At 44.6% G+C, this 12,307-nt stretch overlaps 2 protein-coding genes across 2 annotated transcripts in view; both read left to right on the top strand.

Annotated features, from left to right (window-relative positions):
• The window catches only part of LOC309379943 (craniofacial development protein 2-like), a gene marked incomplete at its 3' end in the record, with an annotated part of 444,433 nt that overhangs the window by 21,365 nt on the left and 410,761 nt on the right, over nucleotides 1-12,307 (top strand). The gene's annotated exons all lie outside the window — the stretch shown is intronic.
• Nucleotides 5,178-12,307, top strand: part of HSD17B4 (hydroxysteroid 17-beta dehydrogenase 4) — a 76,401-nt gene continuing 69,271 nt past the window's right edge. The window contains exons 1-2 of the mRNA XM_081930558.1: nucleotides 5,178-5,329; nucleotides 11,723-11,776. Of these exons, the coding sequence (XP_081786684.1) occupies nucleotides 5,272-5,329; nucleotides 11,723-11,776 (112 nt within the window). The 5' untranslated portion in view covers nucleotides 5,178-5,271. The remainder of the gene's footprint in view (nucleotides 5,330-11,722; nucleotides 11,777-12,307) is intronic.

Genomic DNA, 12,307 nt, shown 5'->3' with positions numbered 1-12,307 from the left:
CTTTTACCTTGCAGAAGATGCCTTTTTTTGTGCAACCCAATGTATAAGAGTATGCCATTGCTCTGCATTAAAAGACAACTTGTACAGGTACAAGCTTTGATTTATTCATGGAGGACATTAGCGTTGAGGCATGAAACCTAAAAGGGTTTCAGAATTCAATGAAAATTTTGTCTCTTTTTTCCAGGGGCATGTGCTAAAATCAAAGATGTGGGAAAATAAAGATTGCTTCTCTGTGATGAAAAACACTGAAGCAAGCATGATAAATTGTCTGAAGTTAACACATACAACACAGTAGTCAAAGGTCTCTAGTGTGTATGTAGCTTCCAAAATCATTTTTTATGTTGTAGCTTGAGTCTGGGGGCAGGCGGGAAAGGCGTATCTCAGAGCACATGCAATGTTTTCCTCACTACTAAGTAACCAAACACAGCTGATGGAAGCCTGTTCTACTAGCCATGATTTTGCATGCATGAGTTCCGTCACTGTCCTTTATACAAATGAGGGATGTGGATACAATTACTACATCTCTTCCTAAATTAGGCTCTGGTGCCTAGTGGAGAAAAGTGCTCTTCAGGCATTTGGAAGAATCTGCGTGGGTTTAAAGTTTAAAGCCCTACCCCAATATCCCCTGTATAGAGTTCTTTGCTGACCTTCACATATTCTGTGCAATGGTTCAAAGGGGAATTATAACAGTGTTCAGTTGAATGTGATCCTAATACTCTCTGCAACTGGGAACCCTGCACAATCTGAGTTCCAGTTAGAATCTTCCTGCATACCTTTATGCTGAATGGAAAATGGCAGAAGAGGAAGGAGTTGGGAATGTTGGGGTTGGGCTAGAATACACATCCCAGCACCCCTACATGGTTTGAACTCTCATACATCATGAAAGACTGAAGATGCTAAGCAGTTGGCTGGCACTCTTGTCACACTGAAATGGTGGGCTGCACAGAGCCATTGACACAATTGCTACTGAGTGCCTTTGGTGTCACCACCAGTGGCGGAGCTTCATGCTCTGGCACCGGGGGGGGGGGGAGAGAACAGACAGATGCATGGCTGGTGCGTGTCCTGGGGGTGTGGCACACCGCCCACAGTGGCGGAGCTTCATGCTCTGGCACCGGGGGGGGGGGCAGAGAACAGGCAGGGGCGTGGCTGGTGCGCATCCTGGGGGTGGCGTGCTGCCTGCAGGGGGCGGGACAGCCGTGATTGCACCCCACCGGGATCGCGCTGCCAGGGGCGGTGTGCTCTCCCCGCCCCCTCTTCCTCCACCAGTGGCCACCACGGCAACTGCATGTAGCTGTCCAGCAGAGCTTCCAAGCAGCAAATGGGCTGTTGTCATCTGGCCAAGAGAGCTGCTCTGACACCCTGAGCAGCCTGCTGTGACAAATTTGTTCTGTACTTTAGGGACAAAATTGCTGATTCAAAGCAGGACAGTACAGTTAGGTAGAGCCATCTATACCTACTTATTTTTCTCAACCTCTCAGTGACTTTTGATACGGTTGCCAATGGTATTCTTCTGGAACAGCCCAGGGAGATCAAGGTTGGGGACACTGTACTTCAGCAGTTTCACTGTTACCTGCAGGGTGGCTTTCAAAAAGTAATTATGAGGGCATCATATTTTGGTGCCATGCAAGTTATCTAAAGGCAGCCCTGTTTAGGAAAATTTTTAATGTTTGATGTTTTATTCTGTTTTTAATCTGCTGGAAGCCACCCAGAGTGGGGTGGAGTATAAATAATAATAATGCTCCATGCAAGCTGACATATTATTTAACAGCTATGTGAAACTGCTCAGTGTTTCGTAGTGAGGTGTCACCAATATGGAGGACACCCAGTTCTGTTTCATTTGAATCAGAAGAGATTGAAATGCTAGAATGGTGCATGGAGATGGTGTAAAACATACTTCAGTGAATCCACTCCTTTAAACTGGCCCTTTTTTCTCTAATATGTTAAAAACAAACAAACCAAAAAACCTTGAAATTAAAGCAGCAATGTTCTCTTTCAGAAACTGAAAACATGCCAGCAGCCAGTCCTTTCTACAGTAATAAATCAGGTTATCTAATTATTAAGATGCTAGAGATAAAGCAATCCTGAGGTTGGTGCAAAGCACTGGGAGGGTGCAAAATTGTGTAGTTGTGTCAGCAGTACAATACTCCCCCTAGTGGGGAGGAAATCAGATTTTGATATACTGTAGTATTCTTATCAGAGAATATGCAGCTCTCTTTTTTGCAGGATTACATATATCCCTTACACGTCCTGTGTTTGGGACCACCGGCCTTGAAAAATGCAGAGATCCCCTTGTCTAGTTTTATTTAATTTAATGTTCATTCGTTTTCAAACGTTTCCATAGTGTGTGTGTTGCTACTTGTGTGGCTTTTTGAGGTCGACAAACTGGACATTAAAAAGGGTTTGATATTTATATTACTGCGCCAGGAGCCTCGGAAAAAAGGCGGGGTTTTGGGTTGGGAATAATTACAAAAAAAAATAGCACGAGCGTTCCTGGCCATGTGCAGAGGGCACCCCATGAGGCGGGCGCAGTCATTTCCCTTCCTCCTTGTCGCCGTCACGCTGCGTCCGGGCAGGTCGCGTCTCCCACGCCTAAAAGAGCGTGCCCTGCCCTGCCGGCCGCCGTCGCGCCTTACCCATCTGAGAAGACGCCTCAGCGCTAAGCGCCGCCATCTTGTCTCGCCGACCGAGCCCTCGAAAGCCCCGCGGCCCGAGCGAGGAGCGCCCCCATTGGCTGGCTGGGCAGAAGAACTCGGGTGATCACGTGCTACTCCCAACTGCCAGCTACGTCGTATCGAAGAGTAACTGCGCGTGCGCTCTCTCTCTCTCTCTCTCTCTCTCTCTCTCTCTCTCTCACGCTGGCTTCTGTCGGAAGAAAGCAAGTCTCGCGAGATTTGAAAGTACTTTTTGCAGCACTGTTACAGAAAAGGACTAAAGTATTGCGGTGCTTTTAAAACACTGATGGGCACCTAGTGTATTACCCATTTTTTTTTTGAACTTCCGGAGCAGCTGCCGTAACCTGAAAAGATTCACCGATTTATTATGGCACAACCTTTTCCTTGTAGGGGGCTAGGGTTGGGCTTTTCGGTATATAAAGAAAACTCTGCAGCGTTCTTAACAAACGACAGTGCCCAGAATTTGTTGAGGGGAATAATGTATTTCGAACGGATGGTGGCTTTTAGTCCCAGCAGTAACCTGAAACTTGAATAGTCTCCAGACAGCTTAATGACTAACATATGGACTATGTAGTTCACTTAACCATATGCATGCATCTAAATTTCCATATGGAAATTAATTGGAGTATGCTCTACTATCTCATGCTGTGACTAAATGTATATTCTAATGCCAAGCCAGCTTCTCTCCCATGCAGCCTAATAAGAGAACAGAGGAACACTAAAAGTTGGCCCTGTTTTGTTACATTTCAGTTGGTCTTAACAAATATTGTCTGGCCATGGATTTTGGATAGTCTTTATTTTTATCCTGCATCTTGCACTTCTTGGCTACGAAGAGAAGGGATGGATCCCGTCTTCCAATTCCACAAGCATGCCTCACACCAAGCTTTGCACCTCGCGTTTCTCAAATTTTTAACATCCTCTGACGAACCAAAGTTTCAAACATATCTGTAGGTCTCTTTAACTGAACAAATTGTCCCATGACCCAGCCAGCAGAGTTGACAAGATCAGAGGTGCCTTTTCTGTTTCCATTTGAAAGATACATCTGCCGTGGTTTGAGTAACTCTGTGAACTTGAAAAACTGCAACATAGCAGTAATTGAAAGCATCTGGCAAAGTTTAATTTTTCAGGAGACTTTTTGCCTTCTCAGAAAATGTGTGCAAATTAACAGAATACTGCTGGTATTCTTTTATAAATATGTTTTCCCAAGCCTTCCCTCTTCTAGAACTAAAACATCACTCGAGTTTGAGGCTGCAATTCTAAACTCACTTACCCAAGAGTAGGTAAAGGTAAAGGACCCCCTCGTCTCGTTTCAGGCCAAGGCCAGCATGACCAAACTGCTACTGGCATACATTGGACCGTGACAAATGCCAGAGTGCACTGAAATGCCATTTACCTTCCTGCTGCAGTGGTACCTATTTATCTACTTGCACTGGTGTGCTTCCGAACTGCTAGGTTGCCAGAAGTTGGGACAGAGGAACATGAGCTCACCCCTGTTGGGTGGATTCAAACCACCAACCTTCCAATCAGCAAGCTCAAGAGGCTCAGTGGATTAGACTACAGCGCCACCCATGTCCCTTTTACCCATAAGTAAGTCCCATGGAACTCAATGAGACTTACTTTGGAGTAGACATGTACCCTATTGTGCTGTGAGGCACAAATGCAACACACATTTCTATCCACAGCATAACCTACACATCCTTTGCCCTTCCCATTACTTTTACACCCATTGCCAGTTTCTACTCCAGCCTTCCCCAACCTGGTGCCCTCTGAGCTACAGCTTCCATCAGCCCCCGCCAGAACAACTGATGGTGAAGCATGATGGGAGTTGTAGTGCACAACATCTGGAGGACAGAAGGTGCGCTTCTGCTCCTCCCTGAACCACCTTTAGTCAGCTGCATGAACAAGGAATCAGATTTCTTGGCTCACATGGGCGCTGCCATTTTTAAATATCTCCTGGGGCGCAAGTGAGAGCTCAGCTGCCAGTTCAAAACGGCCCCACCACTTACATTTTTCATTCTTTAAAAACGGGAAGGCTTCTCTTTGCTTTTACCACCTTTTGTTTGGAAGTGCTCAAGAACCTCTGCGTTTAACATTAAAGGGAAGGTCTTGATTCCACCTTCAGAGGGTGTATGCCAGTGATGGCCAAACTTGGCCCTCCAGCTGTTTTTGGACTACAACTCCCACCATCCCTAGCTAACAGGACCAGTGGTCAGGGATGATGGGAACTGTAGTCCCAAAAACAGCTAGAGGGCCATCACTGTTTCCCAAACTTGGATCTCGGACTACACTTCCCATCATCCCTGATCATTGGTCCTGCTATCTGGGGATGATGGGAGTTGTAGTCCAAAACAACAATAACATATGGGGACCTAAGTTTGGGGAAATCCTGGTCCATTGAAACCGATTAGTTAGTACAATACTGTATTTAAGCTGCGCGGCTCGGAGGAGGTGGCTGCTTGCTCCAACGAACTACCGTTCCCAGAATGCAACGAGCCAACTCGCGCACGCGCTCTCCCCTTGCCCTTTGGCCGGCTTCTTCCCCGCTTACCCTCTGCGCTGTGCAGCTGGGGAGGAGTGTCTCTCGAGTTATTGAAGCAGCATGTCCGCTCCCTTGAGGTTTGACGGGCGGGTGGTCCTGGTGACTGGCGCAGGGGGAGGTAAGCAGCAGCGACCTCGAGGGCTTGCAAGGTTGCTTCTTAGCTACCTGCCCGGGTGCAGGTAGGAGGGGGCTGCCTGCAGGGTCTGCAGACGTGGGTCCCAGCCTGCTAGGTGCGTGCTGTCAATAGTAGGTTGCAATTACTTTGCGAGCTTCTTTTTGGGGGGACGAGACTAAAGCCCTCTTCCCTGGGAGCAAGTCCCACTGGGATCTGCTTTTGAGTAGACATGTATTGGGCTGCAATACGTGGGATCTGCTTTTGAGTAGGCTGCAAAGAGCTTCTGTGCATTTAACCTACGTTTCGTTTTTGAGTAGACACTTTTGTACTAGAAGATCAATCTAGTTTCTGGCAGTGTCCCCGCAGATTCTTCTGGAAAGCTCACGCACACAGTCTTGTTTGTTCCCAGAATTTCTTGTTCAGTGAAATCCTAACCCCTTTTATATGCAGCTTCGTTTTTTACCTGTTATGGCTGGCAGGTATTCATAGACCGTTTGTGTTGAGAGTGTCAAACTAGAAATGACAAGACCCAAAATCAAATACTCAGTGATGAAGTTCCCTTTCAGCTACTTCCCAGCTTAACTTGCTTCACAGGACTGTTGAGAGGACTAAAGCAGGGGAGAGGTTAACCACGCTCATCTCTTTTAGTTTCTCGGAGGAAAACATAGGTAACGAAATAAATAACAACCACTAATGGCTTTGCTTATTGCCACATCGGTTTGCAGTGAATTACGCAACTTAATGCTGAATGTGATAATGTAATTGTTGCTGACACGGGGACTGCAAAATGGTCCTTTTACCTCCCCACCCTGCAAAACGGCTGTTGTTACAAAAATGACAAGAAAAAAAACTTTGGAGTAAGTTGTTAAGTTGCAAATCTTTTCAACTTTATATTCTTAAAAAAGGTAGGCAGTGTTCCTTCACTTCACTTCAGAATATTGCCTAGATCCCTGAGATTGTGGGTGGGAATACGTGAGTTTCAAAACCTGCCCACTCACAGATGAAACAGTTCCCAAGGAAGATAATAAACATGCATAACAAGCCAAGCCTGTGTTTTGCAATATGTACTGCCACAAACGTCTTGAACCATTCAACGTGTAGGCGCCCTTAATGCAAAGTATTCTGATTCTAGAGTTAGTACCAGTGTTTTATCCTTTTTTATTAGAATAATAAAATCATCCAGTTGTATAGTTGGAAGGTATCAAGGGCCATCTAGTCTGAGATTCCTTCAGGAATCTTAGCTAAATCATATATGATTTAATGACTTTGCTATCATATCTTTTCAGTTATTATTAAAGCCATATATCGGAACAGCCCTCTTTTCAGAGTCAATGATTACCAGCTTCTAGTATACATTCCTGTTACTGCTTAAAGCATAAGGAACGATTCACCTCCTCTATGGGCTAAGTGAGATCCAACTATTCAGGCCGACTACCAGGACATGAGTGGGAAGACTCAGGGAAGATACCTCAGATAATAATAAATAATATTTTTGTTATTTGTACCCTGTCCATCTGACTGGGTTGCCCCTGCAACTCTGGTCAGCTTCCAACATATATAAAAACATAACAAAACATTAAACATTAAAAGATGACTTCAGTGGGCTCCGATGCTAGGTAGGCAGAGGGTAAAATGCATACGCTTGCCATAAGTCAGGAAAATTCCTGACATGTCCTGGTTCTTGGGTGTAAAAATGGCATTGGGGGAATTTTGCCAGGGAGAACCCGGATGTATGGCAACACGATGGGAAAAGCAGCGGGAACAGCTCACTATTTTGGGGGCAGGTCAACAATTTGGGTTTGTTCCTAAAAATAGGGGTCTTCCTAAAAAAAGCTAAACAAGTTTGTGTGTGTCAGGAATTTTACTTTTTGAAGTATGGCAACCCTCAAAAGGCAGCACCTGAGAAGACCAAGAATGAGGGCAGGAAATGCCACCTAAATGATCCTGGCTCTAATAAGGTACTTTAGTGTTTGTTTTGTGAGCAATTTTTGTAAGGGACTTTGAGAGCTTCTCGGGGCCAAAAAGTGCACTGTAAGTATTCTTAATCCACAAAGCATTTTATGAACTGGCAGGTTTAGTCATTCAGTTCTGGCTTAGTGTCAGCACCAAGCATACTGGGACATTGGATAGTGCCCATGTGCCCTGGCACAGCCCACCAGGGCTGATGCCTGCTTTGGTGGATGCCCTCAGTGCCCCTTGAGTCCCTCAAGTGGAAGTGCTGCTAAACATGCCAATCTCCTGCTTGTGCCTACTTGTGCGCTTACCCAGAAACAGCTGTGCCACTGGTGTACTGTGAGTTAATTCTTTAAAGCATTTCTAAGTTGCTCTTTATCTTAGGGTACAGAAATGGCTCCCAGCCCATTTTGGTGCCATTGCCACTGGGTAAACCAGTAAAGGAGAGGGGGGCATTTATAGCCTAGCTGCCTCAGGGAGGAGAGGCACTGGAGAGGGCTGGTGGCCCCCACCCCCTGCCTGTCCAGGGCCTCCCAAAATCTATAGCTAGGTCTGACCCAATGAAGCAAATTGCAATTAATTGTATGAGATTAGTTGATTCATTAATCACCTGAATCTTACTAAGTTGCTGCATGAAACTGCTGTGGATCTTTTTGCACGTGAGGTGTGGGAGTGCAGGTTTGGAATAAGGATTCTTGGGCAGGTTGTTCAGCTAAATAAGCCCTGCAAAAGAGGAGTTGGACGAAACTCATCTCTTAAGCCAGTTATTAATTATGGACAATTCATGTCCCTCCCTCGGTTTCGTCTAAGTAAAGTACATTTTGCCAGGGCTTTGTTACCAGCTTTGGCACAAAGATCAGTTGTGGGAGAAGGTGTCTGTGTATCAGGCCACTTCAGGTTTGCTAGTGAGTCACATTAGCAAGTTATTTGGTGCCCATTGGCTACACAAACTGTGGTATAACCAAGATGCAAGCTTCAAGAGGGGTGACTGTTGCAGCAAAAACCTCAAAGGGTCTCATGACACTGTGGAGTCTAACAGATCTATTGTGTCATAAGGTTTTTTTGTTTTTTGATAAAAAAATTGTTAATTTTATTTATGCATTTTTCAGTTTACACTTCGCCGTACATACATGCACCATCTTATCTTACTGTTGCGTAGACTTCCCAACCTATCCCTCATTGACCTCCTAGCACATTTTCTTTGATTTGCTACCTCACCTTTCTTTTTCCACCTTTTCTATCCCTACGATTCACTTACCTTCCCCCCCTCTGCTTTATGTCCACTTGAAAGTTTGCCTTGATTCCATCTCTTTTTAAATATTCTCGAAAGCAATCCCACTCGCTTTTTATTTTACTGTATTTTCATCCCAGTTTCTTATTTTTGCCATCATACTCGCTAGTTCTGCAAATTCTGTTAATTTGTGTAACCACTGCTCCTTTGTCGGAGTAATCCTTTCTTTCCAGTTTTTTGCGTAAACTATTCTAGTGTCATAGGTTTTTGCAGACTTCATTTTGTTTGCTGCATTTAATTTCCCACTGACCTCACTGTTTACAGTTCCCCTTGCACGCACCATTAGTATATATCCTGAGTTACAGGCAGTGCTTTTTTTCGGGGGGGGGGCACAGGGGTACGCATACTCCTAAACATTTTGTGAATCTAAGTTTGGCCTCATTGAGGGGCAATATTTCAAAATGAGAAGGAAAATGAGAGTACCCCTTTAGAAAAAAAAGGTACCGTATTTTTTGCTCTATAAGACTCACTTTTTCCCTCCTAAAAAGTAAGGGGAAATGTGTGTGTGTCTTATGGAGCGAATGCAGGCTGCGCAGCTATCCCAGAAGCCAGAACAGCAAGAGGGATTGCTGCTTTCACTGCGCAGAGATCCCTCTTGCTGTTCTGGCTTCTGAGATTCAGAATATTTTTTTCCTTGTTTTTCTCCTCCAAAAACTAGGTGCGTCTTGTGGTCTGGTGCATCTTATAGAGCGAAAAATACGATACTGGTTGTAGGTATAGAACACTTAATGCATCTGATAAAGTGAACTATAGTAATAAGGAACAAAGGAAAATACCTTATACCAAAGCAGATCATTGATCTGTCTAGCTCAAAATTGTCTGTGCAGAGTGACTGTTGCTCTCCAGGTTTTCAGATCGGTCCTACATGGAGATGCTCTGGACTGAACCTGGTATCTTCTACATGCAGATAAGATGCTCTGATCTATGGCCCTTCCTGAAATGTTCAGGAAGTCCACAAAAGTTTAGGCCATAATAAATTAGTTTTTAAAGTTGCACAAGGCTCTTTGTTCTCCAAGATGCATATAAATGTTAAAGCTGCCAGTGTCGCAATGCACTTGATAACTGAATAGGGCATTGATTCTATTCACAGCGCGTTTGTTGGAAAAACAAGTTCCCACAGATACGCTGCACTGGTCACTTGCGAATAACCAATTCTAATTTATAAATGCTTTTAAGAAACCTTAGATTTAAGAACACTGCACTACCAACTTATCTTTTTCGTGGGGTGCATCTCAAGAGTGATCTCATGAATTAGCCCAACAGTTGGGTATTGTGAGTTGATGAAGTTGTATGTTGCTATTTTGCTTAGCCAAGTGCCTGTTCAAGTTCGTTTTTGAAGCCACTTCATTTGTATAAAAAAGGGCTTCAGGTTCTGTCTTTGCATTCTAAAAAACTTTTCACAAGGATCAATTTCCCCCCCCCCACTAAAGTGGCTTTTGTAATTCAGTTGTCCATGGGCTCAAGGCTAAAATAAAAATAGGAGAAGGACAATTGGATTCTGTTACAGTGCTGTTGTGTACATGTTGAAAAAATGGCCCCTACTGAAGAAAGAGTTTTTGCTTTTAGTGCAAAATGAGGAAGGCAATCTAATGCTCCAGCCCTAAACTCCCCTACCTTGAGAGTAAGCCCCAGGACTTACTTCTGAGTAGACCTGGTTAGGATTGTACTGTAAGGTTGCAATCTCATACCACACAGTCAGCAGGATTTCTGTGTAGACAGGCGTAGGATTGCACTGTAAATGTATTTGTTGGCATCCATCTGTCTCAAAAGACAATGGAGTATGCTTCTGGGGGTGATGTCAAATCGCTGGAGAATCACAGCGCCTGCTTCGGCTGCAGAGACTGGCAACTGGTAACTTGTAACTGCTGCCTCTTGCGTTGTTTTTGCTGTGTTAGCAGCACCGAACTGACCTCTCCATCCCAGGCCTGGGGTGCTGAGACGGCAGGGCCCCTCTCGCGGTCTTGCTGATGTGGTCCAAAGGAAAGCAGAGCAATCATTTGGATGCGGGTGGCGCTGTGGTCTAAACCACTGAGCCTTGGGCTTGCTGATCAAAAGGTTGGCGGTTCGAATCCCTGCGAAGGGGTGAGCTCCCGTTGCTCGGTTCCATCTCCTGCCAACCTAGCAGTTGGAAAGCCCACCAAAAAGTGCAAGTAGATTAATAGGCACTGCTGTGGCGGGAAGGTAAACAGCGTTTCTGTGCACTGCTCTGATGTCGGTGTTCCGTTGCGCCAGAAGCGGCTTAGTCATGCTGGCCACATGACCTGGAAAAACTGTCTGCAGAGTGGACAAACGCTGGCTCCCTCGGCCTGTAAAGTGAGATAAGCGCCACAACCCCAGAGTCGTTCATGACAGGACTTAACTGTCAGGGGTACCTTTACCGTTTTACCTGGCTGCAGGAGTTGCTATTCCAGCTGTTTTAGGGACTCCGCTCCGGATTAGTGTAGTGTTTACTCTTTACCCTTTTCTTTTCACAAAGATGTCTCACAAAGTAGCTGGTACGAATTTTCCCTCAGGGTTTACTCCCAAAGCCTTTCTCATGAACGAGTATAGCCGCTATTTTGGTTGAAGATGAGCATACATTCTAAAGTATGGTGGCTTGAAATGAACATACACCTGCTGTATGTTCAGAAAACATATGCATCAGAATATGTTTTCAAACTACTTTCCCCACCACAATCTCCATGACGGAGGCATACTCTAAAACGTTCACTGATGTTAAACTTAAACTTGCAAGGCTACCATATTAACTTGGGAAGTAGTAGATTAATCTACCAAGTTTATTTTCCTTCACTCCATCCATCTTCCCAGAATGAGCCATGGCTGCCTAATTTCCTTCTCTACTGCACAGCTTAGTTACACAGATTGTTCCAAGTATTTCTGCAGATGAAAGGACTTAAGCGATTAGCTTCTTCTGGGATAGCCCTCTTGGGAACAAGATCAGCAAGTAAGCCAGGAGTACTGATGACATTCGCTTTGGATATCTCTTTCTGAGCCTCTGCTTAATTCCCTAGATTGCACAAAACATGGATGTGAAGCAACCTCAGAATAAATGTTCTTTTTCTTGTTGGGTTATCCACACACACAAACTTGACTTCTTTTTCAGTTTTTAAACTGTTGAGATTCTAAAAGAACTTCTTTTTAATCCCTGGTAGGACTGGGCAGAGCCTATGCCTTGGCGTTTGCTGAAAGAGGAGCTTCTGTGGTTGGTAAGTTATTTACTTTATTTCTTTTGCCAGCAACCTTTGTCATTTGTGATTTAAAGCGCTGCAACTTGTCCCAGCAACCTTTGCACTTCATTTATTTATCTATTAATCGTTGCGTTCCTTACTTGTGGAGATCCACTGTTAAGCTTTTCCGTTTTAATTTCTCTGACCTAGTTTCAATGGCAAGACAGCGAGGGGTTTTACATAATGGCATACTGGCATTTGGGTAGTACATCTTCTTGCCCACAGGCACAACGTGTTTATGGGGAATCTGGTGTTAAGTTGGAGTGGTAGCTACTTACTGGTAAGGAAATGTTTCCTGAAAACAAAAACACTTGCGGTTCCACAATGCCACATGCAATATTTTAGAAGAGTGTTGTGTGTGTGTGAAATTTCTTTCATGTCGTGTTAATGGTGCTCATGCAACACTGCGGGACTTTAGTGATTAATTGACTTGTTTTTTCATAGTTGAGCAACAGCAGCTTCATGTGATTCATTAAAGGGAACCAAGCAGTTCCTGAGTGCGCATATATG

This window comes from Podarcis melisellensis (assembly GCF_964234715.1).
Source record: "Podarcis melisellensis genome assembly, chromosome: 11".
NCBI lineage: Eukaryota > Metazoa > Chordata > Lepidosauria > Squamata > Lacertidae > Podarcis > Podarcis melisellensis.
Note: the sequence above shows the minus strand (reverse complement) of the source record. Positions and strands in the feature narration are given on the sequence as shown.